Here is a 15883-nt window from a genome sequence, read left to right on the forward strand (position 1 = left end):
AGCAAACACAACTTAACAATACATAAGAATGAAGCAACATATACAACGATAATAGACTCATAAAAACAGCATTACAACGCAGTTACTTTACCCATGAACAAAGTTTGACTTTTGAACAAAATCATCAACACAAACGGATGATCAACTGTGAAATGAATTGGTTCTCGGTTGCATTTAATGGCTGTATGTGGTATTAATCTTGACGCAGTTGCTGCTGCAGCTTCAGTTCCATTTTCATTTGTCTCAATGAATGCTTTGTGCACTGCCTCGGAGACGTAAAGTCCACTTGATTGCGTGGACATTGCACTAAAATCTGCAAGACTTTTATCAAAAGCGTCTTTTACTCCCAACAAACGTAAGCATACGTTCAATTTAGCTTCATACTCAAGTTTGAATTTTGGCATTCTCAACGAAACATATTCATAATTGAACTTGTTAACATCTTTGAGGCTTTCAATAGTTTCAACGTCCAGTTCTTTAATTACACTTTTTAGACCAAATTTCTTATCAGGTAGAATTATCAGCATACTAAAATCTGGTTGCTTGTAAGGAATTCTCACACACTTGAACCCTTTTTCATCAACTGAAATGTAAGAGAAAGAACATTCCCGTCTCATCATTTTAACAGTAGAAGTTTTATTTTCTGCACAATAGAATTGAGCTTTATTGGTTTTATAACTTTTGAACTTATTAAACCAATCACCTTTGAAGTAGATACAACTAACTAGAATACATGCAGTTTTAGAGTCCAATTCACTAAACAAATCTTTAATTTTTTCATTAGTACAACGTGCAACCCAATCATTGATAATTTTTTTTGATTTGTCTGCATTGTTCTTGTAGTCTAAAGATTGAATTTGGCACTTAAGTGCAGTTTTCATATCACTTTCGTACTTTGCAACTATCTGAAATGTTTCTGAGGGAAATACAGAGTTAGCAAGTTCAACTTTTAAACTATTAGAATCGTAGTTAAGTACATCATTTAACGCTTTGAGCTTAGAAAGAAGTTCTTCATCTTTTACAAAACCTAGTGCTTCTTCAATCTGATGCTTGGTTGTTCCATTTGAGCCTAGTAGTAGCATAGAAAGAGCAAGCGAAATGCTCAGTGGTGAAAAGAAAATGTTTTCGTTTTCATCAGTGATTTCACAGAGCTTTTCAAAGATATTGACATCAAACGAATTGAAATTCATACCGATTTTAGACACTACAAACTTTACAAGCTGAAATATAATTCTATATTACACATTAATAAAACATTATTTAACTATTGTGTATAAAATATTTTTACAGTTTGTTAATCTTAATAAAATAATTAGTTTATTATAACTTCCTGAGTTTAAATGCAAAATATTTTGATCAACCTAAAAACCTTAGAGCCAAGTATTCACTAAAGCAATTTTTATAATACTACAAAGTATTGTTGTGTAACAAAATAAGATATATATCTAGTATGTCTTTCATACCTGACTAAATTGTGAAGTAACTGAATAATTACATTCTGATTACGTAATTAAAAACGCAACAAACTCAAAATGCACAACTAATAATCAACTATATAGTAAGTAACTTTAAACATTTTATTTTATTTTTTAGTGTTTACTGTGGTTTGTTCTAACACTTTTTGCGCTAATGAGTTATATTTCGTTTTGATTGAGATAATAGGCAGAATTTGTATATATTAAGCAGAAAAAAAATGGCTCAACTAAACTTTTAAGTTATATATTGGAATTATAACTAGTTTTTCTTAATGCACATGGTTTTTTCACCGTGTCTTTTAGATTTTGTAATAAAAAAGCTACAATATTTACTTTTTAACCTTTAAAATGTTATAAATCGGTATTTTAGTTGTAGTATATAAATTTCAGCTGATACTTGTTAATATATAAATTTTTATTTAAATTAATTAATATAGTTAACTACTTTTGAAATGATTAGATAAATAAGTTAATAAAACTTTGCAAAATGTTTAGACTAAATAGTTATTTGTGTTCAGTTTAAAAAAATAAAATTAAAGCACTATAAACAAAATATTCAAATATGTTCTTAAAAAAATTTTAATGAAAAATTTTAGATTGTTTTTTATATTTTATTAACTTTAAAAGTAACTTACAAACAAGATATAACTTTTTGATTAGCACGTAAAAGAAAGTTAAAACTTCTCCTTTTATTATGATATAAAATTACAGCAATATCGTTTAAGTTAAATAAAATAACCTTACAAATTTTCCAGAATGGTAAAACAACTTTTAAAATAAACAATTTTAGATTACTAATCGGCAAATTATAAAAGAGACTCACTTTGTAGAAAAATCTTTCATAGGTTGCAGTTAACTAAAGTAGGTAAAATATGAAAGTACAATTATAAACTAAATTATCAATTTAACAAGCAAAAAAAATACATTAGTAAATACTAATTGATAAACTTAGAACCTAATTATAAGTTTTGAATACGAAAATACAACTTAAAAATATACTTTTAGCTGAAAATTTTATCGTGGGCCAGGTATTTTTGTTTTTAAACCGAAAAATTCGGCTCCTGGACCGCTCTTTGTCATCTCGTGTTATAGATGGTCAACGTTAACAAATATTTTTGTCATAGATCGTCAAGGGTTATCGTCAAATAAAGTTTATACTATGAACAGTTTGTAATAATCTATAGTAGTTTTTTTATTACATAAAAATCAGTTTGCTTTGTTAAAGTTTTAATTCTAAAGTATATAATAACAAGTTATCAGTGAGCTGTTTAATTAAATTACGTGAGTAAGATCTAAAAGAAGAAAATACAAAAGCTAACCAACTAAGAACAATTTTTACCAGAAAAAAGGTCATTTAAAAGTGAGAGATTGTTAAAAAGCTACTTTGTGATTTTGATATATCCTGTTCTCGTCTACTCAAATTTATATTATTATCATAAAAATTAAGTTGTAATAAAAGTAAAATAAAGTCAAATCAATTTAGAGTTTAAATACTTTTTTAAGTAGTTCATACTACTTATACCATAAGGTCAAAACCGCTAAACTTTAATTTCTCTAAATAAATATAATTTATTGAACAACAAAAACAGCGCTCAAAATAGTTAGTATTTGAACTGGTGCACAAAAAGTCCTTTCGGTTATCGAGTCGCACACCACAGATACCTTTTAACGTCTTGGCCAAAACAGATACATGATTTTAACAAATATACTTGTCAACTGGAGTTGAGTTTGAATAGTTGTTAATTTTATACTAGCTTTAATAACAATTACGCTAAACATTTTATATATACTCACAATATTTATTAAAAAAAAATAAATGTTTGTTTTTAAAGCAACTTGATTTACTTATACCATATTTATAGTTGAACAAACACTAAGCTCCAAACTTTTAACACACATCCTATTTCTTATTATTTTATTTACGGTCCGATGTAGCAGGTTTTATGTAAATTTTGTCTTTCTATCTCCTAAAAATCAATTTCATCATTGATACTTTCTATGATCTGTGAGATCCCACAATAATAGTTACACAAATTTCCATTTAAGCATCAACTTCTAGCTTCTCCTCAACGTAAAATATTCTCTGCAAAACTTAAGAAAAAACATACTGGAACACTCAAGTCAATCATTTCAGTACTTCTTGTGCAAAAGTAAAACATTTGAAAAAAAATAAAGTTTACTATAGATAGATTAACAAATATCAGAAATAAGCTTAGTATTAGTAAACACATAGACGTGAAAAACATAGTATTTGATGCAATGAAGATCAACTTAAGATAAAAAGTAATGCTTAAACAACAATATTTTTATTTAACACTGAAAACAGTAACTCAAATGTAATATAAATGTTCTTCAAATAAAATTACAGCTGTTTCAATGAGCTCTGGAATGAAAGTTACTGTTTACTGAACAACAAAAAAGCGTTCAAAACAATTTGTCTTAGGCCTTGGTGCACGAAAAACCTTTCAGTTATCGAGTCGTACACCACTTGGATACATTTTAACGTCTTGTCCAAGACAAGCTATACTGGACTCTGGCTATATTTCTGGAAATAAAGCTAACTTTTATAGACTCTTTTTCAAACTCTACATTTCAATAAAAATACAAACAAGACTAATAAAATTTTATGACAAATTTCATGTACAAAGAAGGAGAAAAATAGTCTTATACTTTTGTATATACAAATACATTGTAATTTTCTGTTGATTTTAAGTGCGCACCTAAATGGTTTTTAACAAATTAAAATAAAATACTGCTATCAAGTGTCATCGCTGGAGGGGAAACACTGGAGCTGTTGTTCCACGTAGTAAAAAAATAGAAGAAAAAAAAATGTTTAAATTTCAGATTTTACGCATTTTTTCATTGAGTTTAATGATAAATTTGGTTATTTTTGTAGTTTTCATATTTGTTCTTTGAATACTACTAAAATTATAGCTGCAAGCTCAATCTGTGTCAGCTGCATTTTAAATATGTACAAGTTTTTAACACAAAAAGTTGTTGAAACAAAAATTTTTAACTGCAGCACTGTGAATTAAAAAATTAGTTTTGTACTATACCAATTAAAAAATTAGTTTTGTACCATATGAGTTGAAAAATTAGTTTTGTACAATATAAATTAAAAAGTTAGTTTTGCACTATGTGAATGAAAAATTAGTTTTGTACAACATGAATTAAAAAAATAGTTTTGTACAATATGAATTAAAAAATTAGTTTTGTACAATATGAATTAAAAAAATAGTTTTGTACAATATGAAATGAAAAATTAGTTTTGCACAATATAAATTGAAAATTAGTTTTGTACAATATGAATTAAAAAATTAGTTTTGCACAATATATTAAAAAATTAGTTTTGCACAATATGAATTAAAAAATTAGTTTTGCAAAATATGAGTTGAAAATTACTGATTGTAAACAATGTGAATATACTGAAATAAAAAATTAAGTAGAAAAACTTGATAATTTAATGATATAACTATAATTTAAATTTAATTTCATACTTGTTTTAAAACAAGTATAGCTAGAAAGTACATATTTTAAAATTATGTCATTAAAAGTATATTAGTAATAGTTTTATGGTTATTTTAAACAATTTTTAAACTTTCTAAGGAAATTACAAACAAAATTAAATAGTCAATTTCGCAAAAAAAAAAAGTTTCGATAAAACTTACCCTTTTATTTTAAAATAATAGCAATATTTTTAAATTAAACAAATTAGTTTAAAACTTCAAAAAATCTTAGTAGAAGAAATAAATTTTCATAGAACCACTGGTCGGCGTTTTTTTATAATTCAAGGGGAAATTTTTCAAGTTCTTAGCGAGACGCTTTTTATAAAAAAACCTTTCATAGGTCGCAGTTATTTAAAAAAGATGAAGTTAACAGTATATAAAAACAATTTAAAAAAACGAGCAAAAATAAATGATTAGTCTTCTGTCGTTATTTATATTTGTTATTTCTAAGTTTATTATTGTTAAATACTTGTTTTAATGTGATTGTCGAAAAAAATTTAATTAGTAACCTAACAATTATTTTCTGTTTAAATACAAATCTTCTGCCTGCAGTAGTTACTTTTAACAGAACAGTGACTCATTAGCGCCACAAGTGTCAAAACAAACAACAGCAAGCATTGAAGAACTCATTATTTCTTTAGTATCACTTATTTTATGATTGAATATCAATTATTCAAATATAGATTTTGTTACGTGTTTAACTAACTACTAAAAATTCGCTTCTTAGCATTGTTGAATTGTTCTAACACTTATATCAAATATTAAAACTGGAATTATTTTTAAGTTTAAACTGTACTAACATTCATGCTACTTTAAAATATAACTAAAGCAGAGCTTTAATAGACATTTGGTTATATATAAAGTTATAAAAATTAATTTAAGCAAATAAGTAGAGTAATAGTTTCCTAGGCTTTTACAAACTTTTAAAACTTATTGAAAAATATTAGTTATATAATATTAATTATTCATGATTAACATTGAAAATGTTTTAGGTTGTAAAGTTAGTTTTTAAATCAGTATGAATTTCAATTCGTTTGATGTCAATCTTTTCAAAAAGCTTTGTGAAATCACTGATGAAAACGAAAACATTTTCTTTTCACCACTGAGCATTTCGCTTGCTCTTTCTATGCTACTTCTAGGTTCAAATGGAACAACCAAGCAGCAGATTGAAGAAGCACTAGGATTTGTAAAAGATGAAGAACTTCTTTCTAAGCTCAAAGCGTTAAATGATGTACTTAACTACGATTCTGATAGTTTAAAAGTTGAACTTGCTAACTCTGTATTTCCCTCAGAAACATTTATAATGGATGCAAAATACAAGAGTGATATGGAAACTGCTTTTAAATGCCAAATCAAATCTTTAGACTACAAAAACAATACAGACAAATCTAAAAATAAAATCAATGATTGGGTTGCACATTATACTAATGGAAAAATTAAAAACTTGTTTAGGAAATTGTTTCCTGAAACTTCATGTGTTCTAGTTAGTTGTATCTACTTCAAAGGTGATTGGTATAAAAAATTCGAACGTTGTAACACTTTCAAATTATCATTCTATTGTACAGAAAACAAAACTTCTACTGTTAAAATGATGAGACGGGAAAGTTATTACTCTTACATTTCAGTTGATGAAAAAGGTTTCAAGTGTGTCAGAATTCCTTACAAGCAACCAGAATTTAGTATGCTGATAATTTTCCTTGATGAAAAGTTTGGATTGAAAAGTGTGATCGAAAAACTGGATGTTGCAACTATTAAAAACCTCAAAGATGTTAACAAGTTCCATGATGAATATGTTTTGCTAACAATTCCAAAGCTCAAACTTGAGTATAAAACTAAATTGAACGAATGCTTACATTTGTTGGGAGTAAAAGACGCTTTTGATAGTGGTCTTGCAGATTTTAGTGCAATGTCCACGCAATCCAGTGGACTATTTGTGTCCGAAGCAGTCCACAAAGCGTTTTTTGAGACGAATGAAAAAGGAACTGAAGCTGCTGCTGCAACTGGATCAACTTCTGTTGACATTTGTATATCTTCATCAGAAGAAGAGTTAATACCCTTTACAGTTGATCATCCGTTTGTGTTGATGATTTTGTTCAAAAATCAAACTTTGTTCATGGGAAAAGTTACTTCGTTGTAATGAAGTTTTAATCGATTGTTTTCGTTTGTACATCCTGTTTTATTCTTTTTTATAATGAAGTTTTGTTTGATGTTTGCATAGTTTTTGTTGAGTTAAATAAATATTAAGTTTGGTTGTGTAAATGTTAATTTTCGTTAAATAAAGTAAGATTCGTAAACAATGTTATTATTTTTTATAATAACTATTTGGAAATAGCTAATTTTTATAATTTATAAGGGTTCAGCTGCTAGTAAATAAATATTCTACTTGGTTAAATTTAAATACTTTTGAAATAGTGTGATAAGCAGGAACGTTTCAAAATTAATTGGTAATATTGATACGCAATACAAACAACTAGTGTCATAACTTTTTATGTAGTTCTAAGATTAAAATAATATACGTTATGTATTTCTAATATGAACTGAATTTTTATCTAAAATTCAAAGTGATGTTACATTTAGTTAAGTAAAAAGTAATGATGAAAAATCATTAGTAGACAAAGAAATTATCATGTTTAAACTAACTTACATATGTTATTAACTAGATAATGGTGTATAGTTATATTTTGTAGTCTATAAGCGACACGTTAGAGATAATAAACATACTATTACGATAATAACACGCTTAATTTGAATAGAACGTTTTACTATATATAATAATAACATTATTCAACTAAACAAATTACCTTAATATTTCCAAAAAATCCAAGTTAAATTAAGTAAATTTTTTAGATCACTGGCCGATATTATTTTATATTACTCGGGGAAGTTTTACAATTTGCTAGATAATAGACGAATTTTTTTTACGGGTCGCAGTTATTTAAAACAGATGTGGTAAACAAAAGGAAAAAAAAAATAAACGAAATAATTGAAAATGAATTTCTAGTAGTTATTAATTGATAAATTTACAACCTAATTATAATTTTTAACTACAAAAACTTTATTTTCTTCTAAACTAGTTTGTCTTTAGCTGAAAAGTACATCGTGGGCCAAACATTTTAGTTTTTGGAAAATTCAGCACCTGGACCACTGGTTGTCATTTTCTTATCTGAATAGTTTAAAACAATTTCATATAATTTAAGCTAAATTTCAATACTCACCATAGATCTTCAAAAAATATAGTTGAGTATGTTATATACTTCGAACAGCTTACAATAAGTTATTAGTAGTAGTTTAACAATAAATATAACTCACTTTGTAAAGCTTTATTTTTTAAATATTTATTTATAAGTATTTAGAAAACTGTATAAAAAAATAACATGTGTAAACTCTGAAATAAGTGGAAACTGACATAAGCTAACCAACAAAGGACAATTATAACTAACAAAGAAGGTCATTTATAAAAAAAAATCAAAAGTTGCTTTGTTATTTTCATATACCAAGTTTTTGTCTACTATATTGGTTATTGTTATCATAAATGATTTGAGTTGTACTAAAAAAAATTTAAAGCGACGTACGATCTAATTATTTTAATAACTAAACTACACAACTTATATCAGAAGTACTAAACTGCTAAACTACAACTTTTTTAAATACATGAATAATCTCAAGAAATATCGTGGTCATTTTTGAAGATTTGAGTTTGAATAGTTAATAATTTTAAACATTGGTAATTAAATTAAATATTATTTACTCATTAAATTTATTAAAATTTTTAAGAACATTTTGTTTTAAACAACTTTATTTAGTTTAAACACATTTATGGGTTAATAAACAACAGGCTCCAACCTGATTTCAAAGATAGAGTATCAAAGAAATTCATAAAACTATAATCTTAAATAATATGGTCACAATTTTTAGTGTAATTATACACTCGAATGCAAGTGAACTGCTTTAGCTGATGTTAATATTATTTTGTTTTATAAAAAATTGACTTAAAATCCTCGCAATAGCATCTTTAAAACATGATCATTTTTTTGTACAAAATTGTGTTGTTTAAAATACTATTCGCTTAACTTATTATAACATCATTTTAACAATTTAATAAAATTAATTATATCATAGTTGAATTCAACATTTACTTTTTAACTCTTATATTAACTTTAAAGCTTTACATAAGTTATCAAGACATAAGTTGTTTCTATTACGTATACTACATATCAATATCCATTTATTTTTTAGTTAACTGTTTAAGTTATCTTATTAACAAATTGCTGCGGAAACCTCGTACTGTACTTAATTTAAAAACCTTAAATTTAAAAAATTAATTACTTTCACTTACAAAACATGTTTTGTAATAATGATGTTTTTGTCATTTTTATATTGTTTTAACTCTATTATGCAACCCTTAATCTTTCTGAAGTCGCCTAAATCAATTTATGTACCACTATAACCGCAAAATCACAAAGTTTGGCATCTAAACTGTTATGAGCTTCTGTACTTAGTTATAGACCATAGAAAGTACCACTATTAACTGCTTATTTATAGTGGTATACAAATTTGTTTAGGTGACTTCAGAATGATTAAGGGTTGCATAAAAGAGTTTAAACATCTTAAAAATGACGAAAACATCATTATCACTAATTCGGATAAAGGTTCTGGTGTTGTAGTTTAAATTTTTCACATTATGTTAGTAAATAGGAAAATGTATTAAACGATTGCACCAAATTGAAACATATAGGTTATGTTTCTTCAATGTTTATTGTCAGTTGTTAACAAGTGTAAAGTTTAAGTCAAATTAAGCGTGTTATTATCATAATCGTATATTTTATATCTTATACGCTATCTTACGTATCACTAGTAGATTTCAATAAAATCATTATATATCGTTAACTAGTAAATATTATCAGTAAACTAATTTTTAAAACATGATATTTCTTTATCTATTTGTGTTTTTTCATAACTACTTTCTACTCAAATAAATGTAACATCAATTTAACATTTTGATAAAATTCAGTATATACAAGTAATATAAAACGTATACTATTTTTATTCTTAGAGCTTCACACAATTTGTCATGGTATTAGCTGTTTGTTTTGCGTATCAATATTAAATTAATTTTGAAACGGTCCAGCTTATCACAATACTTCAAAATTATTTAGATGTAACTGAGTAGAATACCTATTTACTTGCTGCTGAACCCTTTTAAGTTGTAAAAAAATAGCTATTTCCGTTTGATTTTTATACTAAACAAGATCATTGTTAAGATATCTTAATTTATTTAACAAAAATCAACATTTACACAACCAAACCTATTCTTTATTAAACTCAATGAAAACCATGCATATCATCAAACACAACTTCATAATAAAAAAGAATATTACAGGATGTACAAACGAAAACAATCGAATAAAACTTCATTACAAAGAAGTTACTTTTCCCATGAACAAAGTTTGATTTTTGAACAAAATCATCAACACAAACGGATGATCAACTGTAAAGCGAATTGGCTCATTGACTGGACAAAAATCACAAATATAATTCTTAACTAATCCAGTTGCTGCTGCAGCTTCAGTTCCATTTTCATCTGTCTCAAAAAAGGCTTTGTGGACTGCTTCGGAGACGTAAAGTCCACTTGATTGCGTGGACATTGCACTAAAATCTGCAAGACTTTTATCAAAAGCATCTTTCACTCCCAACAAACGTAAGCATTGGATCAATTCAGCTTTATACTCAAATTTGAACTTTGGCATTCTCAACGAGATGTCTTTATCACAGTATTTATTAATATCTTTGAGGTTTTCAACTGTTTTAATGTCCAGTTTTTGGATCACACTTTTCAATCCAAATTTCTCATCAGGTAAAATTATCAGCATACTAAAATCTGGTTGCTTGTAAGAAATTCTGACGCACTTGAACCCTTTTTCATCAACTGAAACATACGGAAATTCATTTCTCTTTATCATCATTTTAACAGTAGAAGTTTTATTTTCTGTACAATAGAATGGAGCTTTGTAGGTGTCTTAATGTTTGAACTTATCAAACCAATCACCTTTAAAGTAGACACAACTAACTAGAACACATACAGTTTCAGGAATCAATTTTTTAAACAAAACTTTAATTTTTCCATTAGTACAACGTGCAACCCAGCCATTGATTTTATTTTTAGATTTGTCTGCATTGTTGTTGTAGTCTAAAGACTGGATTTGACATTTGAAAGCAGTTTTCATTTCACTCTTGTATTTTGCATCCATTATAAATGTTTCTGAGGGAAAGACAGAGTTAGCAAGTTCAACTTTTAAACTATTAGAATCGTAATTAAGTACATCATTCAACGCTTTGAGCTTAGAAAGAAGTTCTTCATCTTTTACAAATCTTAGTGCTTCTTCAATCTGCTGCTTGGTTGTTCCATTTGAGCCTAGTAGTAGCATAGAAAGAGCAAGCGAAATGCTCAGTGGTGAAAAGAGAATGTTTTCGTTTTCATCAGTGATTTCACAGAGCTTTTCAAAGAGATTGATATCAAACGAGTTGAAATTCATACTGATTTTAGACACTACAATTTTTACAAGCTGAAATATAATTCTATATTACTCATTGATAAACCATTATTAAACTATTGTGTGTAAAATAGTTTCACAACTTGTAAAGCTTAAGAAATTTTTTAGTTGATTATAACTCCATGAGTTTAAATGCATAATGTTTTGACTAACTTAAAAACGTTAGAGCCAAATCTTTATCAGAGAAATTTTAAAATACTACAAAATATTTTTGAGTAATAAAATAAGAAATATATCTAGTTAGTCTTTCTAACCTGACCAAATTGTTAAGTAACTGAACTGCCTGTAAATACATTCTGATTACTGAACACGCGACAAATTCAAAATGCACAACTAATAATAAAAAATAAAATAAGTGATATTAAACAAATAATTATTTCTTTAATGATTGTTACTGTTTGCTTCGACTTTTGTGGCGCTAATGAGTCACTCTTCTGTTAAAAGTAACTACTACCTACAGCAGATTTGTATTTAAACAGAAAATAATTGTTAGATTATTAACTCAATTTATTTTGACAATTAAATTAAAGCAAGAATTTAATAATAATAAACTTATTTAGAGTTATGGTATGTAAGGTCTAGTTATTTTATTTATGAGCAATTTTTATAAATCTTTTTTTTTAACTTATCTGACCAAAAGTTTGTTTAAGGTTTTGCAGTAAATTAGCTACAGTTAACTTCATTAAGCCTTTTAAATTTTATAAGTTGCTTTTATTGTAGATATATAGTAATATAATTTGGTTATTTATAGTTGCTATATATATGTATGTATATACAAACTACAGTTGGTAATTGTACTTTTGAAAGTTTTAAAATACACTAATAAAGGTATTTTATTACTTTTGAAACGAAAACATAGATAAAGTAATATAAAGTAGCAAAGAGTTTAAACAATTATATGTTATTTATTTGATACTTTTCAAAAACAAGTATAGCTAATAAGCACACATTATATTAATATCATTGAAACTTACTTAAAAAAGTTTTAAGGCTTGTGTTTTGTTTGATAACTTTTTACAAAAAACTTAACTACAAAAACTTTATTTTATTCTAGTATGTTTTTAGCTAAAAAGTACATCGCGGACTAAACATTTTAGTTTTTGGAAAATTAGGCACCTGGACCGCTATTTGCCGTGTTCTGATCGGAATAGTTAAAACACTTTAATAAAAATTAAGCTAAATTTTAATACTTACCCTAGATCTTCAAGGACTATAGTTTTTAAATTTTATACTTCGAATAGTTTATAATAAGTTATTAGTAGTTGTTTAATACTGAAAAAATAGTTTACTTTGTTAAAGCTTTATCTTTAAAATATTTATGTATAAGTATTTAGAAAACTGTTTAAACAAATAACATGTGTAAACTAGGAAATAAGTGGAAACTTACAAAAGCTAATTGTTACTAACAAAAAAAGGTTAGTTTTTAGTTTCTTATCAAGGAAAAATTAAGAATTTCCTAGTTATTTTGGTTCACTTCGTTTTTGTCTACTAAAATGGTGAGTCTTATCAAAAATGATTTAGGTTGTACTAAAAAAAATTCAAAGCGACCAACGATCTAATTATTTTTATAACTAAACTACACAACTTATATCATAAGTTAAAAACTGCTAATTATTGGTAATTAAAATAAATATTTTCGTTCATTTGATTTATTAAAATTTGAAGAACAGTTTGTTTTATACAACTTGATTTACTTTAAACACATTTATGGGTTAATAAACACCAGGCTCCAACCTGATTTCAAAGATAGAATATCAAAGAAATTCATAAAACTATAATCTTAAATAATATGGTTACAATTTTTAGTGTATTAATACACTCGAATGCAAGTGAACTGCTTTAGCCGAAGTTAATATTATTTTGTTTTATAAAAAATGACTTTAATCCTCGCAAAAGCATCTTTAAAACATAATTATTTTTTGTACAATTTTGTCTTGTTTAAAAATACTATTAGCTTAACTTATTATAACATCATTTAAACAATTTAAAAAGTTTATTATATCATAGTTGTATATAACATTTACTGTTTTAATTATCAGAGCTTTACATTACTTATTAAGACATAAGTTTTTTCTATTACGTTTCAGTATCTTTTTTTTTATAATTAACTGTTTAAGTTATCTAATTAACAAATTGCTGCGGAAACCTCGTGCTGTTTTAGATTTATAAAATTTTAAGTTATGTTAAATTCTTCACATTATGTTAGTAAAATGGAAAATGTATTAAGCGATTGCACTAAATTCAATCATATAGGTTATGTTTTTGAAATGTTTATTATCAGTGGTTAACAAGTATAAGGTATAAGTAAAATTAAGCGTGTTATTATCATAATCGTATGATTTATATCTTATACGCTATCTTACGTATCACTAGTAGACTTCGATAAAATCATTATATATCGTTAACTAGCAAATACTATCAATAACTTATGATTGTTTTCTTTATCTAATTGTGTTTTTTCATAATTACTTTTTACTTAACTAAATGTAACATCAATTTAACATTTTGATAAAATTCAGTATATACAAGTAATATATAATGTATACTATTTTTATTCTTAGAGCTTCACACAATTTGTCATGACATTAGCTGTTTGTATTACGAATCAATATTACCAATTAATTTTGAAACATTCCTACTTATCAAACTACTTCAAAAGTATTTAAATATAACTGAATAGAATATCTATTTACTTGCTGCTGAAGCCTTTTATATTAAAAAAAATCTATTTACATTTAGTTTTTGCTAAATATGACAACTGTTAAGAAATGTCAATTTATTTAAGAAAAATCAACATTAACACAACCAAACCTATTCTTTATTAAACTCAACGAAAACCATGCATATCATCAAACACAACTTCAAAATAAAAACGAATAAAACGGAATGTACAAACGAAAACAATCGAATAAAACTTCATTACAACGAAGTAACTTTTCCCATGTACAAAGTTTGATTTTTGAACAAAATCATCAACACAAACGGATGATCAACTGTAAAGAGTATTAACTCTTCTTCTAATGAAGAGGCACACCTGTCAACAAAAGTTGATCCAGTTGCAGCAGCTTCAGTTCCATTCTCATTTGTCTCAATAAATGCTTTGTGGACTGCTTCGGAGACGTAAAGTCCACTGGATTGCGTGGACATTGCACTGAAGTCTAATTTTTCTTCATCAAAAGCGTCTTTTACTCCCAACAAACGTAAGCATTTGTTCAATTTAGCTTCATACTCAAGTTTGAACTTTGGCATTGCTAGCGAGATATATTCTTCATCGAAGTTATCAACTTTTTGAAGATTTTCAATAGTTTCAAGATCCAGTTTTTCTATTACACTTTTCAATCCGTTTTTCTCATCCGGTAAAATTATCAGCATACTAAATTCTGGTTGCTTGTAAGGAATTCTCACACACTTGAACCCTTTTTCATCAACTGAAATGTAAGAGTAAAAACCTGTCCGTCTCATCATTACAACAGTAGAAGTTTTATTTTCTGTACAATAGAATTTTTCATCTTTAGTTAACCTTGACTTGAACTTTTCACACCAATCACCTTTGAAGTAGATACAACTAACTAGAATACATGCAGTTTCAGGGTCCAATTCACTAAACAGAGCTTTAATATTTCCATTAGTACAACTTGCAACCCAACCATTGATTTTATTTTAGATTTGTCTGTATTGTTTTTGTAGTCTAAAGATTGAATTTGGCACTTAAATGCAGTTTTCATATCGCTCTCGTACTTTGAAACCATCTGAAACGCTTTTGAAGGAAAGACAGAGTTAGCAAGTTCAACTTTTAAACTATTAGAATCGTAGTTAAGTACATCAGTCAGCGCTTTGAGTTTAGAAAGAAGTTCTTCATCTTTCACAAATCCTAGTGCTTCTTCAATCTGCTGCTTGGTTGTTCCATTTGAACCTAGTAGTAGCATAGAAAGAGCAAGCGAAATGCTCAGTGGTGAAAAGAAAATGTTTTTGTTTTCATCAGTGATTTCACAGAGCTTTTCAAAGAGATTGACATCAAACGAGTTGAAATTCATACTGATTTTAGACACAACAAACTTTACAAGCTGAAATATAATTCTATATTACTTATAAATAAATCATTATTTAAATATCGTGTATAAGATAGTTTTACTGTTTGAAAAGCCTAAAAAATTTTTAGTTGATTATAACTCTATGAGTTTAAATGAAAAATATTTTAATCAACTTAAAAACCTTAGGCCAAGTACTTATTATAGCATTTTTTTTAATTCTACAACATTTTGTTGTGTAGAAAAATTAGACATTTCTCTAGCATGTCTTTTATAAATTGTTAAGTAAATGAATAATTACATTCTGATTACTTATTTAAACA

General features: G+C 26.6%; 4 protein-coding genes across 4 annotated transcripts; 1 reads left to right on the forward strand and 3 right to left on the reverse strand.

Annotated features, from left to right (window-relative positions):
• Positions 1-71: 71 nt before the first annotated feature.
• LOC145838098 (serpin B6-like) lies at positions 72-1190 on the reverse strand. The gene has a single exon (XM_082945635.1). The coding sequence runs from the start codon at positions 1188-1190 to the stop codon at positions 72-74; it is 1119 nt and encodes a 372-aa protein (XP_082801761.1).
• Positions 1191-5999: 4809 nt separating this feature from the next.
• LOC145838100 (leukocyte elastase inhibitor A-like) lies at positions 6000-7118 on the forward strand. Its single transcript, XM_082945636.1, has 2 exons — positions 6000-6303; positions 6547-7118. The coding sequence occupies exons 1-2, from the start codon at positions 6000-6002 to the stop codon at positions 7116-7118; spliced, it is 876 nt and encodes a 291-aa protein (XP_082801762.1).
• A 3277-nt stretch (positions 7119-10395) lies between these two features.
• LOC145838101 (leukocyte elastase inhibitor A-like) lies at positions 10396-11514 on the reverse strand. Its single transcript, XM_082945637.1, has 2 exons — positions 11115-11514; positions 10396-10967 (listed from the first exon to the last, which is right to left on the reverse strand). The coding sequence occupies exons 1-2, from the start codon at positions 11512-11514 to the stop codon at positions 10396-10398; spliced, it is 972 nt and encodes a 323-aa protein (XP_082801763.1).
• A 2937-nt stretch (positions 11515-14451) lies between these two features.
• On the reverse strand, positions 14452-15566 carry LOC145838102 (leukocyte elastase inhibitor A-like). Its single transcript, XM_082945638.1, has 2 exons — positions 15241-15566; positions 14452-15166 (listed from the first exon to the last, which is right to left on the reverse strand). The coding sequence occupies exons 1-2, from the start codon at positions 15564-15566 to the stop codon at positions 14452-14454; spliced, it is 1041 nt and encodes a 346-aa protein (XP_082801764.1).
• Between the last annotated feature and the right edge of the window lie 317 nt (positions 15567-15883).

The sequence above is a fragment of the Thalia democratica genome, chromosome 6 (assembly GCF_965202585.1).
Source record: "Thalia democratica chromosome 6, ktThaDemo2.hap1.1, whole genome shotgun sequence".
NCBI classification, from domain to species: Eukaryota; Metazoa; Chordata; class Thaliacea; order Salpida; family Salpidae; genus Thalia; species Thalia democratica.

Coding starts and splice junctions, on each gene's coding strand:
- LOC145838098 (XM_082945635.1), bottom strand. CDS start 1,190: ATGAATTTCAATTCGTTTGATGTCAATATCTTTGAAAAGCTCTGTGAA.
- LOC145838100 (XM_082945636.1), top strand. CDS start 6,000: ATGAATTTCAATTCGTTTGATGTCAATCTTTTCAAAAAGCTTTGTGAA. Junction 6,304..6,546: donor AATGGATGCAAAATACAAGA/GTGATATGGAAA, acceptor TCTATTGTACAG/AAAACAAAACTTCTACTGTT.
- LOC145838101 (XM_082945637.1), bottom strand. CDS start 11,514: ATGAATTTCAACTCGTTTGATATCAATCTCTTTGAAAAGCTCTGTGAA. Junction 10,968..11,114: donor AATCAATGGCTGGGTTGCAC/GTTGTACTAATG, acceptor TCTATTGTACAG/AAAATAAAACTTCTACTGTT.
- LOC145838102 (XM_082945638.1), bottom strand. CDS start 15,566: ATGAATTTCAACTCGTTTGATGTCAATCTCTTTGAAAAGCTCTGTGAA. Junction 15,167..15,240: donor GATATGAAAACTGCATTTAA/GTGCCAAATTCA, acceptor TTGGGTTGCAAG/TTGTACTAATGGAAATATTA.